Source organism: Pristiophorus japonicus, chromosome 15 (genome assembly GCF_044704955.1).
Source record: "Pristiophorus japonicus isolate sPriJap1 chromosome 15, sPriJap1.hap1, whole genome shotgun sequence".
Taxonomy (NCBI): Eukaryota; Metazoa; Chordata; class Chondrichthyes; family Pristiophoridae; genus Pristiophorus; species Pristiophorus japonicus.
In genome coordinates this window covers 95,700,066-95,721,565 of record NC_091991.1, presented here as the reverse complement: position 1 = coordinate 95,721,565, position 21,500 = coordinate 95,700,066, and the positions used below count along the sequence as shown (strand labels likewise).

The 21,500-nt window shown below is 60.4% G+C and overlaps 1 protein-coding gene across 3 annotated transcripts in view; it reads right to left on the bottom strand.

The window, feature by feature from the left end:
- Positions 1-21,500, bottom strand: part of mical3a (microtubule associated monooxygenase, calponin and LIM domain containing 3a) — a 637,446-nt gene that overhangs the window by 65,863 nt on the left and 550,083 nt on the right. For all 3 annotated transcript variants that reach the window (XM_070900720.1, XM_070900722.1, XM_070900721.1), the window contains 4 exons: positions 14,459-14,548; positions 9,327-9,415; positions 5,888-7,643; positions 3,252-3,346 (listed from right to left, as the gene is read on the bottom strand). In XM_070900720.1, the coding sequence (XP_070756821.1) occupies positions 3,252-3,346; positions 5,888-7,643; positions 9,327-9,415; positions 14,459-14,548 (2,030 nt within the window). The remainder of the gene's footprint in view (positions 1-3,251; positions 3,347-5,887; positions 7,644-9,326; positions 9,416-14,458; positions 14,549-21,500) is intronic.

The window sequence follows — 21,500 nt, the reverse complement described above, 5'->3', positions numbered from 1 at the left end:
CACACATACCCCCCCCCACACACACACACACACCTCACACATATCCCCCCCCTCACACACACACACACAGATCCCCCCCCACACACATACCCCCCCCACACACACACATCCTCACACACATATCCCCCCCCTCACACACACACCATACACATATCCCCCCCACACACACCACACACATACCCCTCCACACACACACCACACACATATCCCCCCCACACACACATCACACACATACCCCCCCCACACACACACACCACACACATACCCCCCACACACACACACACACACATATCCCCCCACACACATAACCCCCACACACACACACCAGTACACATACCCCCCCCCCCACACACACACACACACATACCCCCCCACACACACACACCACACACATACCCCCCCACACACACACACCACACACATATCTTGTGCCCCCCCACACACACACACCACACACACACACACACCACAGACATATCCCCACACACACACACACACACACATACCCCCCACACACACACACCACACACATACCCCCCACACACACATACCCCACCCACACACACACACCACACATACCCCCCCCACACACACCCACACACATACCCCCCCCACACACACACACCACACACATACCCCCCCACACACACACACCACATACATACCCCCCCCCACACACACACACACACACACACACACACACACACACACACCACACACATATCCCCCCCACACACACCACACACATACCCCTCCACACACACCACACACATATCCCCCCACACACACATCACACACATACCCCCCCCACACACACACACCACATACATACCCCCCCACACACACACACACACACACACACACCACACACATATCCCCCCCACACACACACACACACATATCCCCCCCTCACACACACCACACACATACCCCCCCCACACAACACACACTACACACATATCCCCCACACACACACACACCACACACATACCCCCCACACACACACACCACACACATACCCCCCACACACACATACACCCCACACACACACACACCACACATACCCCCCCACACACACACCACACACATACCCCCCCCACACACACACACACACACATACCCCCCCCACACACACACACACACCACACACATATCCCCCCCCTCACACACACCACACACTATCCCCCCCCACACACACAACCACACACCACACACATATCCCCCCCACACACATACCCCCCCCACACACACACACCACACACACATATCCCCCCCCCCACACACACACACCATACACACTATCCCCCCCACACACACACACACACCCCCCTCCACACACACACCACACACATATCCCCCCCACACACACATAACCATACCCCCCCCACACACACACACCACATACATACCCCCCCACACACACACACACACACACACACCACACACATATCCCCCCCACACACATAACCCCCACACACACACACCATACACATACCCCCCCACACACACACACAACACATACCCCCCACACACACACACCACACACATATCCCCCCCCCCCCACACACATAACCCCCACACACACACACCATACACATACACCCCCACACACACACACCACACACATACCCCCCACACACACACACACACACACACCACAACCCCCACACACACACCACACACACATACCCCCACACACACACACACACACATACCCCCCACACACACATACCCCCCCCACACACACACACCACACATACCCCCCCCACACACACCACACACATACCCCCCCCCACACACACACACCACACACATACCCCCCCCACACACACACCATACACATATCCCCCCCCACACACACCACACACATACCCCCTCCACACACACACACACCACACACATATCCCCCCCATACACACATCACACACATACCCCCCCACACACACACACCACATACATACCCCCCCACACACACACACACACACACACACACACACACACACATATCCCCCCCACACACAACACACACATATCCCCCCCACACACACACCACACACATATCCCCCCACACACACACACACACACACCACACACATATCCCCCCACACACACACACCACACACATACCCCCCCCACACACACACACCACACACATATCCCCCCCCACACACACACACCAAACACATATCCCCCCCACACACACACCACACACATACCCCCTCCACACACACACACCACACACATACCCCCCCACACACACACACACACACACACACACACCACACACATATCCCCCCCCACACACACACACACACACATACCCCCCCACACACACACACCACACACATACCCCCCCACACACCATACCCCCCACACACACATACCCCCCCACACACACACACACCACACATACCCCCCCACACACACACACACCACACACATACCCCCCCCCCACACACACACACACATACCCCCCCACACACACACACCACACACATACCCCCCACACACACATACCCCCCCCCACACACACACACCACACATACCCCACACACACACACACCACACACATATCCCCCCCCACACACACCACACACATACCCCCCCCACACACACACACCACACACATACCCCCCCCTCCACACACACACACACACACACCACACACATATCCCCCCCCTCACACACACCACACACATATCCCCCCCACACACACACACACACACACACACATATCCCCCCCACACACACACACCACACACATACCCCCCCCACACACACACACACACACACATATCCCCCCCACACACACACACCACACACATATCCCCCCACACACACATCACACACATACCCCCCCCACACACACACACCACATACATATCCCCCCCACACACACACACACACACACACACATATCCCCCCCCACACACATAACCCCCACACACACACACCATACACATACCCCCCCCACACACACACACCACACACATACCCCCCCCACACACACACAACACCACACACATATCCCCCCACACACACACACCACACACATACCCCCCCCCACACACACACACACACACACACACACATACCCCCCCACACACACCGCACACATAACCCCCCACACACACACACAAACACCACACACACACACCCCCCACACACACACACACACAGCACACATACCCCCCCCACACACACACACCACACCACACAGCTCCCACACATATATGGCAGCGTTTGGGTACCTCTCGTCTGGAGCGCTGTGAGGTCCTCTCGAGAATATCATCGCTCGACAAGTCCGAATCCTCTGACAAACTCAGGTGCTGACGGAGCTGGAGTTTCTGCAAGAAACGACGTGTGTGAAAGATGCCCAAAACTACAACAGATGGACAGATAGTGCGAAGAGGGAGCCCGTAGGTTGTGCGGGGTCAGGGGCCGTGTCGGGGGGCAGTGTGTTGGGGGCAGTGTGTCGGGGGGGCAGTGTGTCGGTGGGGGGCAGTGTGTCGGGGAGCAGTGTGTCGGCGGGGGGCAGTGTGGCGGGGGGGGGCAGTGTGTCGGGGGGGGGCAGTGTGTCGGGGGGGGGCAGTGTGTCGGGGGGTCAGTGTGTCGGGGGGGGGGCAGTGTGTCGGGGGGGGGCAGTGTGTCGGGGGGGGCAGTGTGTCGGGGGGGGGCAGTGTGTCGGGGGGGGGGCAGTGTGTTGGGGGCAGTGTGTCGGGGGGGCAGTGTGTCGGGGGGGGGGCAGTGTGTCGGGGGGGGCAGTGTGTCGGGGGGGGGCAGTGTGTCGGGGGGGGCAGTGTGTTGGGGGCAGTGTGTCGGGGGGGGCAGTGTGTCGGGGGGGGGCAGTGTGTCGGGGGGGGCAGTGTGTCGGGGGGGGCAGTGTGTCGGGGGGGCAGTGTGTCGGTGGGGGGCAGTGTGTCGGGGAGCAGTGTGTCGGCGGGGGGCAGTGTGTCGGGGGGGGGGCAGTGTGTCGGGGGGGCAGTGTGTCGGTGGGGGGCAGTGTGTCAGGGGGGGCAGTGTGTCGGGGGGCAGTGTGTCCGGGGGGGGGCAGTGTGTCGGGGAGCAGTGTGTCGGCGGGGGGGCAGTGTGTCGGGGGAGCAGTGTGTCGGCGGGGGGCAGTGTGTCGGGGGGGGCAGTGTGTTGGGGGCAGTGTGTCGGGGGGCAGTGTGTCGGGGGGGGCAGTGTGTCGGGGGGGCAGTGTGTCGGGGGGGCAGTGTGTCGGGGGGGCAGTGTGTCGGGGGGGCAGTGTGTCGGCGGGGGGCAGTGTGTCGGCGGGGGGCAGTGTGTCGGGGGGGGCAGTGTGTCGGGGGGGGCAGTGTGTCGGGGGGGGGCAGTGTGTCGGGGGGGGGCAGTGTGTCGGGGGGGCAGTGTGTCGGGGGGGCAGTGTGTCGGGGGTGCAGTGTGTCGGGGGGGGCAGTGTGTTCGGGGGGCAGTGTGTCGGGGGGGGCAGTGTGTCGGGGGGGGCAGTGTGTCGGGGGGGCAGTGTGTCGGGGGTGCAGTGTGTCGGGGGGGCAGTGTGTCGGGGGGGCAGTGTGTCGGGGGTGCAGTGTGTCGGGGGGGGCAGTGTGTTCGGGGGGCAGTGTGTCGGGGGGGGCAGTGTGTCGGGGGGCAGTGTGTCGGGGAGCAGTGTGTCGGGGGGCTGTGTGTCGGGGGGGCAGTGTGTCGGGGGGCAGTGTGTCGGAGGGCAGTGTGTCGGGGGGGGCAGTGTGTCGGGGGGGCAGTGTGTCGGGGGGGCAGTGTGTCGGGGGGCAGTGTGTCGGGGGGGGCAGTGTGTCGGGGGTGCAGTGTGTCGGGGCGGGCAGTGTGTTCGGGGGGCAGTGTGTCGGGGGGCAGTGTGTCGGGGGGCAGTGTGTCGGGGGGCTGTGTGTCGGGAGGAGGCAGTGTGTCGGGGGGGGCTGTGGGTCGGGGGGCCATGGGTCGGGGGGGCAGTGTGTCGGGGGGCAGTGTGTCGGGGGGGGGCAGTGTGTCGGGGGGGCAGTGTGTCGGGGGGGCAGTGTGTCGGGGGGCAGTGTGTCGGGGGGGGCAGTGTGTCGGGGGTGCAGTGTGTCGGGGCGGGCAGTGTGTTCGGGGGGCAGTGTGTCGGGGGGCAGTGTGTCGGGGGGCAGTGTGTCGGGGAGCAGTGTGTCGGGGGGCTGTGTGTCGGGAGGAGGCAGTGTGTCGGGGGGGGCTGTGGGTCGGGGGGCCATGGGTCAGGGAGGCCATGGGTCGGGGGGGCAGTGTGTTGGGGGGGCAGTGGGTCGGGGGGCAGTGTGTCGGTGGGCATTGTGTCGGGGGGTGCAGTGTGTCGGCGGGGGCCGTGGGTCGGGGGGACAGTGGGTCGGGGGGGCCGTGGGTCGGGGGGGGGGCAGTGTGTCGGGGGGGCCGTGGGTCGGGGGGACAGTGGGTCGGGGGGGCCGTGGGTCGGGGAGACAGTGGGTCGGGGGGGCCGTGGGTCGGGGGGACAGTGGGTCGGGGGGGCCGTGGGTCGGGGGGACAGTGGGTCGGGGGGGCCGTGGGTCGGGGGGGGCAGTGTGTCGGGGGGGCAGTGTGTCGGGGGGGCCGTGGGTCGGGAGGGGGGGCAGTGTGTCGGGGGGGGCCAGTGTGTCGGGGGGGCCGTGGGTCGGGGGGGGCCATAGGTCGGGGGGGCCTGCGTCGGGAGGTGCCCTGGGTTGGGGGGAGTCCCTGGGTTGGGGGGAGTCCCTGGGTTGCGAGGGCAGTATGTCGGAGGTGGCCCTGGGTCGGCGGGGCGGGGCGGGGGGGGGTGGTCCTGGATCGGGGGGAGACCCTGGGTTGGTGGGGGGTCCTTGGGTCGGCGGGGGGGCCCCTGGGTCGTGGGGAGGTCCTGGGTCGGGGGGGCCTGGGTCGGGGGGGCCTGGGTCGGGTGTGTGTACACAATATTTCGTACCCACTGCTGTGCGGAGGATGTCTGTGGCCCGTTTGCTGGTGGAGTCGATGGTTGTGCTGCTGGATGGGGTGCTGGGATAAGCCTTCTCCTCCTTCTTCTTTCTGTCCTTCCTGTAACTGGAAAAGACAGATTTCCAAATGGACTTGGGCTTGCTGTGTTCGTCGGCCGTGGTGCCTGCTCTGTCTGGCAGCCTGCCCTCAGTCTTTGACTTCTTATCCTTTTTGCTCTTTCGGGGCGAGAACAAGGATGTCCTCTTCTTGCTTTTGCCAGCCGAGCCCTCGGAGGAGGCTCCCGAGCCCTCGCAGCTCTGATCGTGAGCTGGGGCTGTGCACAGCAGCATGTCCACCATGCTCTCTTGCTGCAGCTTGTGACCATTGCTTAAATTAAAGGCGAGGGTTGCTGTAGTCTCGGCCGAGGAATCTTGAGCTGAAGGCTGTCTTGGGACTCTCCAGGAATGGGTTGGTAGTATTTCACCCACTTCCATTTCTTTCATCTTCCTCAGCTGTTTCTCCATAGCGTCTCGGAGAGCTTGGCTCTTCACCGACTTCTCTCGAGCCCGCATCCTCTCCTTGGCGATCTCTTTGGCCTCTGGGGAGATCTGAGTTAATGGCCGTCGTTTTGGACTGGTAGCCTGTGAATCTCTGGCCTTCGGGCCCTGGGCTAAATTGCAAGGTTTCTCCTGCTTGGGCCGGCTGGTCGGGGGAGTGTAGAATCTTTCCTGGAGGCTAGTATCAGGTGTCCCGTCATCATACGTGTCCTCCACATCATCGGCAAATGGAATCTCGTCAATGCTCTCTGCCAGCGACTTGCGCGTGTTGTCGGACTGGGAGCCTAGCGTGTGCTGGGCTGAGCGGGGCTGCTCGCTGGCTGCTGGTGGGGGGCTGGTGTCGGCATGCTGCCATTTGTCGCGGTGCTTCTTTCGGCGGAGGGTTGCGGGCTCCTCGTTGGTGGGGGGCGGAGGAGGCGGGCTGGAGGGTGGTGTTAACATGGTGTCTGAGTTATTCAGGCTCTCGCTGGCCGCAGTCCTGGTGTTGCTCAAGCTCCCGTTCAGCCCCACCCCAGAGGTGCTGCTCAAGTCCTTCTGGCCACCATCGGAGCTCTTGGGGTCCACGCCGATGGACGGGCTCAAGGTTGGAGCCAGCAACACCTGCTCTTCCACTGCCGACACATTGGGAGTTGTGGAGGGTGGAGGAGGGCTTGCAGTGTGGCTCCTCTGCTCCTCAAATATCTCTTCTGGGGTGAAGGATTGAGGAGAGGCAGACCCTGTAGTGGATAATGTGAAGCTAGTTTCCGAGCCACTGGTTCGGTCCAGAGTACTGACCCCGAGACTCTTCCTAATCTCCATGCTCCTCAGCCAGAACTCGTCGGCCGCATCCTTTCTGGCTGGTTTCTCTGCCCTCTGGGCCGGGCCAGCAGCCCTTCTTGTCCCGCTGCCTTGCTGCTCCTTGCCGAGCTCGGTAATTGGAGTGGACGTCAGGATCATGGACATCGGCTGGGATTTCACTGGGGACTGAGCAGTGATGGGGCTGGGCGCTTCTGGAGAGGTTGCTGGTTGGCAGCAGATGGCCGGTGGGGCAGAGCCGGGACTCTGGGCCGGATGGGTGGCTCCGGGCTGAGGTTTCAGGGGTGACGGAGTTTCTGGGAAGGACATAGGCTGTGATCGTACTGGAGAGTGGTCAGAGAGTGGGCTGGTAGCTTCCCCCATCTGTGCAGTTCTCCTTTCAGAGCCATATGGCCTCAACAATTCATCCGCTCGCTGAAGGAGGGGAAGGAAACAAACATTTTTATCAGAAATGGACACCAAACCAGCTGTGAAAAATTAGACTTACCCATTGTACACAGGTAGGGGCAAGGGATACAGAGTAAAGCTTCCTCTACACTGTCCCATCAAACACTCCCAGGGCAGGTGCAGCATGGGGTTAGATACAGAGTAAAGCTCCCTCTACACTGTCCCATCAAACACTCCCAGGGCAGGTGCAGCATGGGGTTAGATACAGAGTAAAGCTCCCCCTACACTGTCCCATCAAACACTCCCGGGGCAGGTACATCATGGGGTTAGATACAGAGTAAAGCTTCCTCTGCACTGTCCCATCAAACACTCCCAGGGCAGGTACAGCACGGGTTAGATACAGAGTAAAGCTCCCTCTGCACTGTCCCATCAAACACTCCCAGGGCAGGTACAGGGGGTTCGATACAGAGTAAAGCTCCCTCTGCACTGTGCCATCAAACACTCCCGGGACAGGTACACCACGGGGTTAGATACAGAGTAAAGCTCCCTCTGCACTGTCCCATCAAACACTCCCAGGGCAGGTACACCACGGGGTTAGATACAGAGTAAAGCTCCCTCTGCACTGTCCCATCAAACACTCCCAGGGCAGGTACACCACGGGGTTAGATACAGAGTAAAGCTCCCTCTACACTGTCCCATCAAACACTCCCAGGGCAGGTGTGCTGACCTTCACTGTGGTCAGTCTCAGTCTTTGAATGTTGATTCCGGAGATGAGCGGGTTGACTTATGAAGAAAGGTTGAGCAGGTTGGGCTCATTGGAGTTCAGAAGAATGAGAGGTGATCTTATCGAAACATATAAGATAATGAGGGGGCTCGACAAGGTGGATGCTGAGAGGATGTTTCCATCATAGGGGAAACTAAAACTAGGGGACACAGTCTCAGAATAAGGGGCTGCCTATTTAAAACTGAGATGAGGAGGAATTTCTTCTCTCAGAGGGTTGTAAATCTGTGGAATTCTCTGCCCTAGAGAGCTGTGGAGGCTGGGTCATTGAAACTATTTAAGGCGGAGATAGACAGATTTTAGAGCGATAAGAGAGAGTCAATGGTTATGGGGAACGGGCAGGTAAGTGGAGCTGAGCCCATGATCAGATCAGCCATGATCTTATTGAATAGCGGAGGAGACGCGAGGGGCAAATGGCCGACTCCTGCTTCTATTTCTTATGTTCTTATGTTGTTTCCCTATCAAGGTTCTGCTGCCGAGTCTCTCTTTGATCCGGCTTGCAATTCCTCCCTCTTGTTTCCACTGAACTTTCCCATGTTCCCTGAACAAGCCAAGTGTATGAAGTGACTGGGAGTGCAGCAGGATCAATGGAGCTGTTGCACGGCACTGCATTGTTAAAGAGACAGTGTCCCAACCCCTTTTTTTGCTGATGGATGGAGAGGCTGCACCATCAGGAAGACCACTGCAAAGGATATGACTGTAAGATGTCCCACCACCGTGTTGGCTCTCTGACTGACTGCTCAATTGCAGCTGAGTTCCGACGTTGTACGCTCAGCTCTGTCACTAACTGGGCAGAGGCCGTCCCAAACCTATTGCATATACAGCAGAAAGAAGAATCCTGGCTGACAAGCTAAAGCCTCAGGCCAGGCCCGCTGAGCCGAAGCCCCGTGTGTGGAAAGTGAGGGTGAAGTTGTATCTGTTTACAGTACCTCAGGCTGATCTCTCCTGGTGCTGACCAAAGGTGGCTGGTGATCTGCACAGCTCGCTGAGTACATTTGGTGTCTTGGTTTCGATCCACCTAAATATATCAGACAGATCTCTATTTAGAATGACATTGCAGCCCCACATCACTGTTTATTTTCTCCTCCTCCTCGTCATTTTGTAACCATTTGTGCAACCTGTCTTGTACCATAGTCAGTCAGAGGGTAGACTGTGACTCGTTCCCAGCCCAGGGATACAGAGTGTGTGAGGGAAAGAGAGAGGCAGAGTGAGAGCAGAGAATGTGAATGAGAGGAAGTCAGCAGGAACTGAAAGGAGATAAAAGAGGCAAAAGGGAGACAGGAAGAAACGGAAAGAAAGGTGGAGAGAGACAGAAAGGGGAGAGACAGAGATAGATAGACAGTGAAAAAGGAGAGAAAGAATTAAAGACAGAGGTTTAAATTGATATGATAAGCAGGAAAATGAGAGAAGTAGACAGAGAGAGGTAGATAGAGAGATAGAGACAGAGCCAGGGAGTGAATCAGAGAATGGAAGATGGACAGATAGACTGACAGAACCAAAGCAGCGACAGACTGTGCGATAGAGATATAGGGACAGAGGGAGATAGATAGATACAGACAGATAGACAGACAGATAGACAGACAGACGGAAAGGAAGAGAGAGCTAAATGGATAGATGTAGGAGTCAGAGGCAGAAATGTAGAAATGAAGGGTCAGAGACAGAAAATGAGAGGCAGAAACATAGAAAGAGGCAAAAAGGGGTAGAAAAACAGCGACAGAGAAAGAGACAGGAAGAGATGGATAGAAAGGCACAGGAGGAGAGCGTAAAAGAGGGAGACATAGAAACATTGAACAATGTGTCATTTACGTTGACACACTGTGAAACAGATACACATCTTTAGTTTGATGGGGTGTCGAGGGGGTTTGATGGTGTTGAGTCCTTACACATTACTATAAATTCACACGAGGCACATTCTGCAGACAAAGTCACTTTATTCACAGGACCAAGAAGTGATGACCCTGCGTGGGACCTCCCTTTATATACCTGGCTGACCAGGTGAGGAGTGTCTCCCACAAGTTCACCCCCTGTGGTCAAGTTGTGCATTTCTTAGGCGTATACAGTGTACAGTGTTGTTACATGAAGGTTACAGTTACATGAAGGTTACATACATGACAGATGGGCTGTCGGGGGGTTTGATGGGGTGTCGAGTCTGGTTTGATTAGGTGTCGGGGGGTTTGATGGGGTGTCGGGGAGGGTTTTGATGGGGTGTCGGGGGCGTTTGATGGGGTGTCGGGGACGTTTGATGGGGTGTCGGGGGGGTTTGATGGGGTGTCGGGGATGTTTGATTAGGTGTCGGGGGGGTTTGATGGGGTGTCGGGGAGGGTTTTGATGGGGTGTCGGGGGGTTTGATGGGGTGTCGGGGGGGATTTGATGGGGTGTCGGGGATGTTTGATGGGGTGTCGGGGGCGTTTGATGGGGTGTCGGGGGCATTTGATGAGGTGTCGGGGGGGGTTTGATGGGGTGTCGGGGCGGGGTTTCCTTGGGGTGTCGGGGCGGGGTTTCCTTGGGGTGTCAGGGCGGGGTTTCCTTGGGGTGTCGGAGGAGGTTTGATGGGGCGTCGGGGGGGTTTGATGGGGTGTCGGGGATGTTTGATGGGGTGTCGGGGATGTTTGATGGGGTGTCGGGGGAGGTTTGATGGGGTGTCGGGGATGTTTGATGGGGTGTCGGGGGGTTTGATGGGGTGTCGGGCGGGGTTTGATGGGGTGTCGGGGGAGGTTTGATGGGGCGTCGGGGGGTTTGATGGGGCGTCGGGGGGTTTGATGGGGCGTCGGGGGGTTTGATGGGGTGTCGGGGGGTTTGATGGGGTGTCGGGCGGGGTTTGATGGGGTGTCGGGGGGGTTTGATGGGGCGTCGGGGGGTTTGATGGGGTGTCGGGGATGTTTGATGGGGTGTCGGGGGGTTTGATGGGGTGTCGGGCGGGGTTTGATGGGGTGTCGGGCGGGGTTTGATGGGGTGTCGGGGGGGGTTTGATGGGGTGTCGGGGGGCGTTTGATGGGGTGTCGGGGGGGGTTTGATGGGGTGTCGGGGGGGGTTTGATGGGGTGTCGGGGGGGGTTTGATGGGGCGTCGGGGGGGGTTTGATGGGGTGTCGGGCGGGGTTTGATGGGGCGTCGGGGGGGTTTGATGGGGTGTCGGGGGGGGTTTGATGGGGTGTCGGGGGGGGTTTGATGGGGTGTCGGGGGGGGTTTGATGGGGCGTCGGGGGGGTTTGATGGGGTGTCGGGGGCGTTTGATGGGGTGTCGGGGGAGTTTGATGGGGTGTCGGGCGGGGTTTGATGGGGCGTCGGGGGGGTTTGATGGGGTGTCGGGGGCGTTTGATGGGGTGTCGGGGGAGTTTGATGGGGTGTCGGGGGGTTTGATGGGGCGTCGGGGGGTTTGATGGGGTGTCAGGGCGGGGTTTCCTTGGGGTGTCGGGGGGTTTGATGGGGCGTCGGGGGGTTTGATGGGGTGTCGGGGGGGTTTGATGGGGTGTCGGGGGGGGGTTTGATGGGGTGTCGGGGGAGGTTTGATGGGGCGTCAGGGGGTTTGATGGGGCGTCGGGGGGTTTGATGGGGCGTCGGGGGGTTTGATGGGACGTCGGGGGGTTTGATGGGGTGTCGGGGGGTTTGATGGGGCGTCGGGGGGGGTTTGATGGGGTGTCGGGGGCGTTTGATGGGGTGTCGGGGGGTTTGATGGGGCGTCGGGGGGGTTGATGGGGCGTCGGGGGGGTTGATGGGGCGTCGGGGGGGTTGATGGGGCGTCGGGGGGGTTTGATGGGGTGTCGGGGGGGTTGATGGGGCGTCGGGGGGGTTTGATGGGGCGTCGGGGGGTTTGATGGGGTGTCGGGGGGTTTGATGGGGCGTCGGGGGGGTTGATGGGGCGTCGGGGGGGTTTGATGGGGCGTCGGGGGGTTTGATGGGGCGTCGGGGGGTTTGATGGGGCGTCGGGGGGGTTTGATGGGGCGTCGGGGGGTTTGATGGGGCGTCGGGGGGTTTGATGGGGCGTCGGGGGGGTTGATGGGGCGTCGGGGGGGGTTGATGGGGTGTCGGGCGGGGTTTGATGGGGTGTCGGGCGGGGTTTGATGGGGTGTCGGGCGGGGTTTGATGGGGTGTCGGGGTCGTTTGATGGGGTGTCGGGGGGGTTTGATGGGGTGTCGGGGTCGTTTGATGGGGCGTCGGGGGGTTTGATGGGGCGTCAGGGGGTTGATGGGGCGTCAGGGGGTTGATGGGGTGTCGGGCGGGGTTTGATGGGGTGTCGGGCGGGGTTTGATGGGGTGTCGGGGTCGTTTGATGGGGCGTCGGGGGGTTTGATGGGGCGTCAGGGGGTTGATGGGGTGTCGGGGGGTTGATGGGGCGTCGGAGGTTTTGATGGGGCGTCAGGGGGTTGATGGGGTGTCGGGGGGTTTGATGGGGTGTCGGGGGGTTTGATGGGGTGTCGGGGGGTTTGATGGGGTACCGGGGGGTTTGATGGGGCGTCGGGGGGTTTGATGGGGCGTCGGGGAGTTTGATGGGGCGTCGGGGGGTTTGATGGGGTGTCGGGGGGTTGATGGGGCGTCGGGGGTTTTGATGGGGCGTCGGGGGGTTTGATGGGGTGTCGGGGGGTTTGATGGGGTGTCGGGGGGGTTTGATGGGGTGTCGGGGGGGTTTGATGGGACGTCGGGGGGGTTTGATGGGGTGTCGGGGGGGTTGATGGGGTGTCGGGGGGTTTGATGGGACGTCGGGGGGTTTGATGGGGTGTCGGGGGGGTTGATGGGGCGTCGGGGGGTTTGATGGGACGTCGGGGGGTTTGATGGGGTGTCGGGGGGGTTTGATGGGACGTCGGGGGGGTTTGATGGGGCGTCGGGGGGTTTGATGGGGTGTCGGGGGGGTTGATGGGGTGTCGGGGGGTTTGATGGTACGTCGGGGGGTTTGATGGGACGTCGGGGGGGTTGATGGGACGTCGGGGGGGTTGATGGGGTGTCGGGGGTGGTTTGATGGGGCGTCGGGCGGGGTTTGATGGGGTATCGGGGGTGGTTTGATGGGGCGTCGGGGGGTTTGATGGGGTGTCGGGCGGGGTTTGATGGGGTATCGGGGTGGTTTGATGGGGTGTCGGGCGGGGTTTGATGGGGTATCGGGGGGGTTGATGGGGCGTCGGGGGGTTTGATGGGGTGTCGGGCGGGGTTTGATGGGGTATCGGGGGTGGTTTGATGGTGCGTCGGGGGGTTTGATGGGGTGTCGGGCGGGGTTTGATGGGGTATCGGGTGGGGTTTGATGGGGTATCGGGGGGGTTTGATGGGGTATCGGGGGTGGTTTGATGGGGTGTCGGGGGGTTTGATGGGGTGTCGGGGGGTTTGATGGGGTGTCGGGGGGTTTGATGGGGTTCTCTGTGCACACTGGGAGAGCTTCAATGTATATGCTGATGGCTCCGAACTCAACTCTCTATCATGTCTCACTACCCGATGACCATGAGTTCTCAGACCCCAATCCAACATCCAGTTATTTCCTTCAACTGAGTATCAGTAAAATAAAAGCCATTGTTCTTGACCCCTGCCACAATACCTTGCAACTAACTCCAACGTCCTGGCTGTACATTCTGGCCGAACGACATCACAGTGCTGGTTGACTGTGAGCTGAAGTTCAAACCACACATCCTTCTCATCACCAAGACCACTTATTACCACCTGCACAAGCAGCACCATTTCTGTACCTCAGCCCATAAAAATGTAACCCAGCTTCTTGTCCCATTCAGACTTGTTTTCGCTAAATTATGTTCTTCACGGAATTACCATTCCCTGCCCTCTGACCGGTCCAACATATAGTCCAGCCCATAATAATCCTCATCATCCATCTTCTCACTCCTTGTTATTCTGCACTGGCTTCCTATTCCCCAAAGTAGTGAATATGAAACCTCTCAGCCTTCTCCCTAAATCCCTCCATGGCCTCATCCTATCCCATCTCTGCAACGCCCTCCAGCTTTATATCCCTCCCACACCTTTGTGGCTCTGACTCTAGCCGTCTCACCTCCAGAATTATTCCTTTGTCAAACACGTTGAGTGGCAAAGAATACCAGGTATCACAGAGAGGTTACCTTGATTTCCAATCTTACCACAAACTGCCTCCTTTTCTCGCACTAACTGCTCCAGGTCCTCTGTGTATGAAACCAACAAGGTCTCCGCCTCGGCATCCGATGCAATTACTGTCAACAGCAAAAACAAAAGGGTCCAGCGGAATTAGTGTGAGGAACACTGTGAGCAGGTTAGCGTGACTTGGGTCGATGTGAGGGTCGGTGTGAGGGTCCATGTGACCGGGGCCGGTGTGAGGGTCCGTGTGACCGGGGTCGGTGTGACCGGGGTCGGCGTGAGGGTCGGTGTGAAGGTCGGCGTGACCGGGGTCGGCGTGAGGGTCGGTGTGAAGGTCGGCGTGACCGGGGTCGGCGTGAGGGTCGGTGTGAAGGTCGGCGTGACCGGGGTCGGCGTGAAGGTCGGTGTGAAGGTCGGCGTGACCGGGGTAGGTGTGAGGGTCGGTGTGAAGGTCGGTGTGACCGGGGTCGGCGTGAGGGTCGGTGTGAAGGTCGGCGTGACCGGGGTCGGCGTGAGGGTCGGTGTGAAGGTCGGCGTGACCGGGGTAGGTGTGAGGGTCGGTGTGACCGGGGTCGGCGTGAGGGTCGGTGTGAAGGTCGGCGTGACCGGGGTCGGCGTGAGGGTCGGTGTGAAGGTCGGCGTGACCGGGGTAGGTGTGAGGGTCGGTGTGAGGGTCGGCGTGACCGGGGTCGGCGTGAGGGTCGGTGTGAAGGTCGGTGTGACCTGGGTCGGTGTGACCGGGGTAGGTGTGAGGGTCGGTGTGACCGGGGTCGGTGTGAGGGTCGGTGTGAAGGTCGGTGTGACCTGGGTCGGTGTGACCGGGGTAGGTGTGAGGGTCGGTGTGAGGGTCGGCGTGACCGGGGTCGGCGTGAGGGTCGGTGTGAAGGTCGGTGTGACCTGGGTCGGTGTGACCGGGGTAGGTGTGAGGGTCGGTGTGACCGGGGTCGGTGTGAGGGTCGGTGTGACCGGGGTCGGTGTGACCGGGGTAGGTGTGAGGGTCGGTGTGACCGGGGTCGGTGTGACCGGGGTAGGTGTGAGGGTCGGTGTGACCGGGGTCGGTGTGAGGGTCGGCGTGACCGGGGTCGGTGTAAGAGTATGTGTGACCGGGGTAGGTGTGACCGGGGTAGGCGTGACCGGGGTCGATGTGACCGGGGTCAGCGTGAGGGTCGATGTGAGGGTCGGCGTGACCGGGGCCGGCGTGAGGGTCGGCGTGAAGGTCGGTGTGAGGGTCGGCGTGACCGGGGTCGGCGTGAGGGTCGGTGTGAAGGTCGGTGTGACCGGGGTCGGTGTGACCGGGGTAGGTGTGAGGGTCGGTGTGACCGGGGTCGGTGTGACCGGGGTCGGTGTGAGGGTCGGTGAGACCGGGGTCGGCGTGACCGGGGTCAGCGTGACCGGGGTCTGTGTGAGGGTCGGTGTGACCGGGGTCGGTGTGACCGGGGTCGGTGTGACCGAGGTCGGCGTGACCGGGGTCGGTGTGACCGGGGTCGGCGTGACCGAGGTCGGCGTGACCGGGGTCGGCGTGACCGGGGTCGGTGTGAGGGTCTGTGTGAGGGTCGGTGTGACCGGGGTCGGTGTGAGGGTATGTGTGACCGGGGTAGGTGTGACCGGGGTAGGCGTGACCGGGGTCGGTGTGACCGGGGTCGGCGTGAGGGTCGATGTGAGGGTCGGCGTGACCTGGGTCGGCGTGACCGGGGTCGGTGTGAGGGTCGGTGTGACCGGGGTCGGCGTGACCGGGGTCGGCGTGACCGGGGTCGGCGTGACCGAGGTCTGTGTGACCGGGGTCGGTGTGACTGGGGTAGGTGTGACCGAGATCGGTGTGACCGGGGTCAGTGTGAGGGTCGGTGTGACCGGAGTCGGTGTGACCGGGGTCGGTGTGAGGGTCGGTGTGACCGGGGTAGGTGTGACCGAGGTCGGCGTGACCGGGGTCGGTGTGAGGGTCGATGTGATCGGGGTCGGTGTGACCGGGGTCGGCGTGACCGGGGTCTGTGTGACCGGGGTCGGTGTGAGGGTCGGTGTGACTGGGGTAGGTGTGACCGAGATCGGTGTGACCGGGGTCGGTGTGACCGGGGTCGGTGTGAGGGTCGATGTGACCGGAGTCGGTGTGAGGGTCGGTGTGACCGGGGTCGGTGTGAGGGTCGGTGTGACCGGGGTAGGTGTGACCGAGGTCGGCGTGACCGGGGTCGGTGTGAGGGTCGATGTGATCGGGGTCGGTGTGACCGAGGTCGGCGTGACCGGGGTCGGTGTGAGGGTCGATGTGATCGGGGTCGGTGTGACCGGGGTCGGCGTGACCGGGGTCGGCGTGACCGGGGTCTGTGTGACCGGGGTCGGTGTGAGGGTCGGTGTGACTGGGGTAGGTGTGACCGAGATCGGTGTGACCGGGGTCGGTGTGAGGGTCGGCGTGACCGGGGTCGGTGTGAGGGTATGTATGACCGGGGTAGGTGTGACCGGGGTAGGCGTGACCGGGGTCGGCGTGACCGGGGTCGGCGTGAGGGTCGGCGTGAAGATCGGTGTGACCGGGGTCGGTGTGAGGGTCGGTGTGACCAGGGTCTGTGTGAGGGTCGGTGTGAGGGTCGGTGTGACCGGGGTCGGCGTGACCGGGGTCGGCGTGACCGGGGTCGGTGTGAGAGTATGTGTGACCGGGGTCGGTGTGACCGGGGTAGGCGTGACTGGGGTCGGCGTGACCGGGGTCGGTGTGAGGGTCGATGTGAGGGTCGGCGTGACCGGGGTCGTCGTGAGGGTCGGCGTGAAGCTCGGTGTGACCGGGGTCGGTGTGACCGGGGTAGGTGTGACTGGGGTAGGTGTGACCGGGGTCGGTGTGAGGGTCGGTGTGACCTGGGTCTGTGTGACCGGGGTCTGTGTGAGGGTCGGTGTGACCGGGGTCGGTGTGACCGGGGTCGGTGTGACCGAGGTCGGTGTGACCGGGGTCGGTGTGACCGGGGTAGGTGTGACCGAGGTCGGCGTGACCGGGGTCGGTGTGAGGGTCGGTGTGAGGGTCGGTGTGACCGGGGTCGGTGTGAGGGTAGGTGTGAGGGTCGGTGTGACCGGGGTCGGTGTGACCGGGGTCGGTTTGAGGGTCGGTGTGACCGGGGTCGGTGTGACCGGGGTCGGTGTGACCGGAGTCGGTGTGACCGGGGTAGGTGTGACCGAGGTCGGCGTGACCGGGGTCGGTGTGAGGGTCGGTGTGAGGGTCGGTGTGACCGGGGTCGGTGTGACCGGGGTCGGTGTGACCGGGGTAGGTGTGACCGAGGTCGGCGTGACCGGGGTCGGTTTGAGGGTCGGTGTGACCGGGGTCGGTGTGACCGGGGTCGGTGTGACCGGAGTCGGTGTGACCGGGGTAGGTGTGACCGAGGTCGGCGTGACCGGGGTCGGTGTGAGGGTCGGTGTGAGGGTCGGTGTGACCGGGGTCGGTGAGGGTCGGCGTGACCGGGGTCGGCGTAACCGGGGTCGGCGTGACCGGGGTCGGCATGACCGGGGTCGGTGTGAGTGTCGGTGTGACCGGGGTCGGCGTGACCTGGGTCGGTGTGAGGGTCGGTGTGACCGGGGTCGGTGTGAGGGTCGCGGTGTGTGTGTCGGTGTGACCGGGGTCGATGTGAGGGTCGGTGTGAGTGTCAGTGTGACCGGGGTCGGTGTGAGGGTCGGTGTGACCGGGGTCGGTGTGAGGGTTGCGGTGTGTGTGTCGGTGTGACCGGGGTCGGTGTGAGGGTCGCGGTGTGTGTGTCGGTGTGACCGGGGTCGATGTGAGGGTCGGTGTGAGTGTCAGTGTGACCGGGGTCGGTGTGAGGGTCGGTGTGACCGGGGTCGGTGTGAGGGTTGCGGTGTGTGTGTCGGTGTGACCGAGGTCGATGTGAGGGTCGGTGTGAGGGTCGGTGTGACCGGGGTCGGCGTGACCGGGGTCTGTGTGAGTGTCGGCGTGACCGGGGTCGGCATGACCGGGGTCGGTGTGAGTGTCGGTGTGACCGGGGTCGGCGTGACCTGGGTCGGTGTGAGGGTCGGTGTGACCGGGGTCGGTGTGAGGGTCGCGGTGTGTGTGTCGGTGTGACCGGGGTCGATGTGAGGGTCGGTGTGAGTGTCAGTGTGACCGGGGTCGGTGTGAGGGTCGGTGTGACCGGGGTCGGTGTGAGGGTTGCGGTGTGTGTGTCGGTGTGACCGGGGTCGATGTGAGGGTCGGTGTGAGTGTCAGTGTGACCGGGGTCGGTGTGAGGGTCGGTGTGACCGGGGTCGGCGTGACCGGGGTCAGGGGTCGGTGTGAGTAATGTTGTGACCTCCGTGACGATTACCCAGAGTTTTACTGGGGTGGGGAGAGAGTCTCCAGCTCATGCTTGGATACCCGATGTGCCAATGGAGTTACTCTCCTGAAGGTGCGGACCTATTCTGGGAACAGAGACTTTCATTTCTATAGCGCCTTTCATGACATCAGTGTTTTACAGCCAATGAAGCAGTTTTGAATTGTAGTCACTGTTATAATTTATAAACGTGGCAGACAATTTACACACAGCAAGGGACCACAAACAGCAATGTGATTATAACCAGATAAGCTGCTTTTACTAATAAAAACAGAAAATGCTGGAAATTCTCAGCAGGTCAGGCAGCAGCTGTGGAGAAACACAGTTAATGTTTCAGGTCAATGACCTTCTGTCAGAACTGGAAATAATTCGAGATATAACAGGTTTTAAGCAAGTGTCCGGGAGGGGGGGGAGGGGGAAGGAGGGGATGGAAGAAAGAACAAGAGAAGGTCTGTGATAGGGTGGAAGGCAGGAAAGATTAAGAGATAGAAGGGTCGATGGTGAAGCTCCACTCCCACTCTGACCTCTCCGTCCTCGGCCTCCTTCACTGTTCCAACGAAGCTCAATGTAAGCTCGAGGAACAGCACCTCATCTTTCGATTCGACACTTTACAGTCTTCTGGACTCAACATCCAGTTCAACAATTTCAGACCAGAACCCCTGCCCCAGTTTTTAGGTCGTCAGTTGTTGACCATTCTGCTATTCCCATTCACACTCTCTCTAGACCCACCTTTTGTTTCTTAACTTGTCCCATTACCATCTCTTTTTGCCTTGCACCATCATCCCTTTCGTCGATTAATCTCTCCTGCCTCCCACCCTATCACCGACCTTCCCTTTTGTTCCTTCCTCCCCTCCCTGCCTTTGCACTTGCTTAACAACCCGTTACATCTCAAACTGTTTCCTGTTCTGACGAACGGTCGTCAACCTGAAACGTTAACTCTGTTTCTCTCTCCACAGACGCTGCCTGACCCGCCGAGTATTTCAGGCATTTTCACTTTTTATTTCATATTTCCAGCATCCGCAGTATTTTGCTTTTGAATCTGTTTTAGTGATGTTGGGTGAGGGATAAGTATTGGCCAGAAGACTGGGGAGAACTTCCCAGTCTTCATCAAAATAGTGCCATGGGAACTTTTACATCTACCTGAGAAGGCAGACGGGGCCTCGGTTTAATGTCTCATCGGAAAAACGGCACCTCCGACAATGCAGCGGCCCCCTCAATACTGTCCCTCCGACAGTGCAGCACTCTCTCAGTACTGTCCCTCCGACAGTGCAGTGCTCCCTCAGTACTGTCCCTCCGACAGTGCAGCACTCCCTCAGTACTGTCCCTCCGACAGTGCACCGTTCCCTCAGTACCGTCCTTCTGACAGTGCAGCACTCCCTCAGTACTGCCCCTCCGACAGTGCGGCACTCCCTCAGTACCGTCCCTCCGACAGTGCGGCGCTCCCTCAGTACTGCCCCTCCGACATTGTGGCACTCCCTCAGTACCGTCCCTCCGACAGTGCGGCGCTCCCTCAGTACTGCCCCTCCGACAGTGCGGCACTCCCTCAGTACCGTCCCTCCGACAGTGCGGCGCTCCCTCAGTACTGCCCCTCCGACATTGTGGCACTCCCTCAGTACCGTCCCTCCGACAGTGCGGCGCTCCCTCAGTACCGTCCCTCCGACAGTGCGGTGCTCCCTCAGTACCGCCCCTCCGACAGTGTGGCGCTCCCTCAGTACCGCCCCTCCGACAGTGCACCGTTCCCTCAGTACTGTCCCTCTGACAGTGCAGCGCTCCCTCAGTACCGCCCCTCTGACAGTGCGGCACTCCCTCAGTACTACACTGGAGTGTTAGCCTAGATTAGGTGCTCAAGTCGCTGGAATTAAACTTGAACCCACAGGCGTGAGTGCCATGGCTGACCTTTAGGGGCAGACTGTCTCCAGTCGTTGAGGGGTAAAGAATGAGGGGCCATGGATCAAAGATTACATGTAAAAGATTTAGAACAGAGATCAGGAGAAACATCTTCACAGAGAGTTGTGAGATGGTGGGATTCAGTTCCAAGATTAGAGGTTAAGGCAGAAACATTCAAGATTAGATTGGATAGGAGAATGAGGCATCGAAGGGTTTTGGGAGCAGTGCGGGTAAATATGATTAGAAATGAGAAAACAGCAGCAGACTGGTTGGGCCGAATGGCCTGTGTCCATGCTGTAAATTCACAGAATGTCCACTGTGTGGGTGTGAGCCGAGACTGCGTGTCAGCAGCTGGTTCGAAGGTTGAAGGCCAGGGTACAAGGTCGGAGAGCTGTGCCACCCATGGGGCTCGACTCCAGGATGGGCTGCCCAGTCCTCAGGGCCGTGTATTTAAAGCTTCAGAGGAGCAAAGGAGGAAAGTTCAGGGCACTGAATTACAATGCACCAAGAAGCCGTGCCAAGCTGTTGAGCACAGGGCCATTATTACTCAGTAACAGGCACAATTCGAGAGGCACCTAGAGCAATGGGAGCTGGATAATACCAGGGGCAGTAAGTCAGCACATGTTTTCAAATAGTATTACTTTGCTACTTGTGACTCTCTGGTGTCGAGCCCCTCCCTCGCTTTGGATACTGGTCCCAATTGTGCTGAATAAACTCAGTGAAAGCCCATAAACCAACAGAAGCAACATCAGAAATAGGTGATTTTGCAAAATAGGAGGCTGTGGAGCTTAATGTGACAGCTGTGTGTGTAAAAACATTGGTTGAAATGCCAGCTTTGCCACCAATAGTTCCCATACTGAGCAGGCACCCAGATCCCCACATTAATCAAAGCACTCAA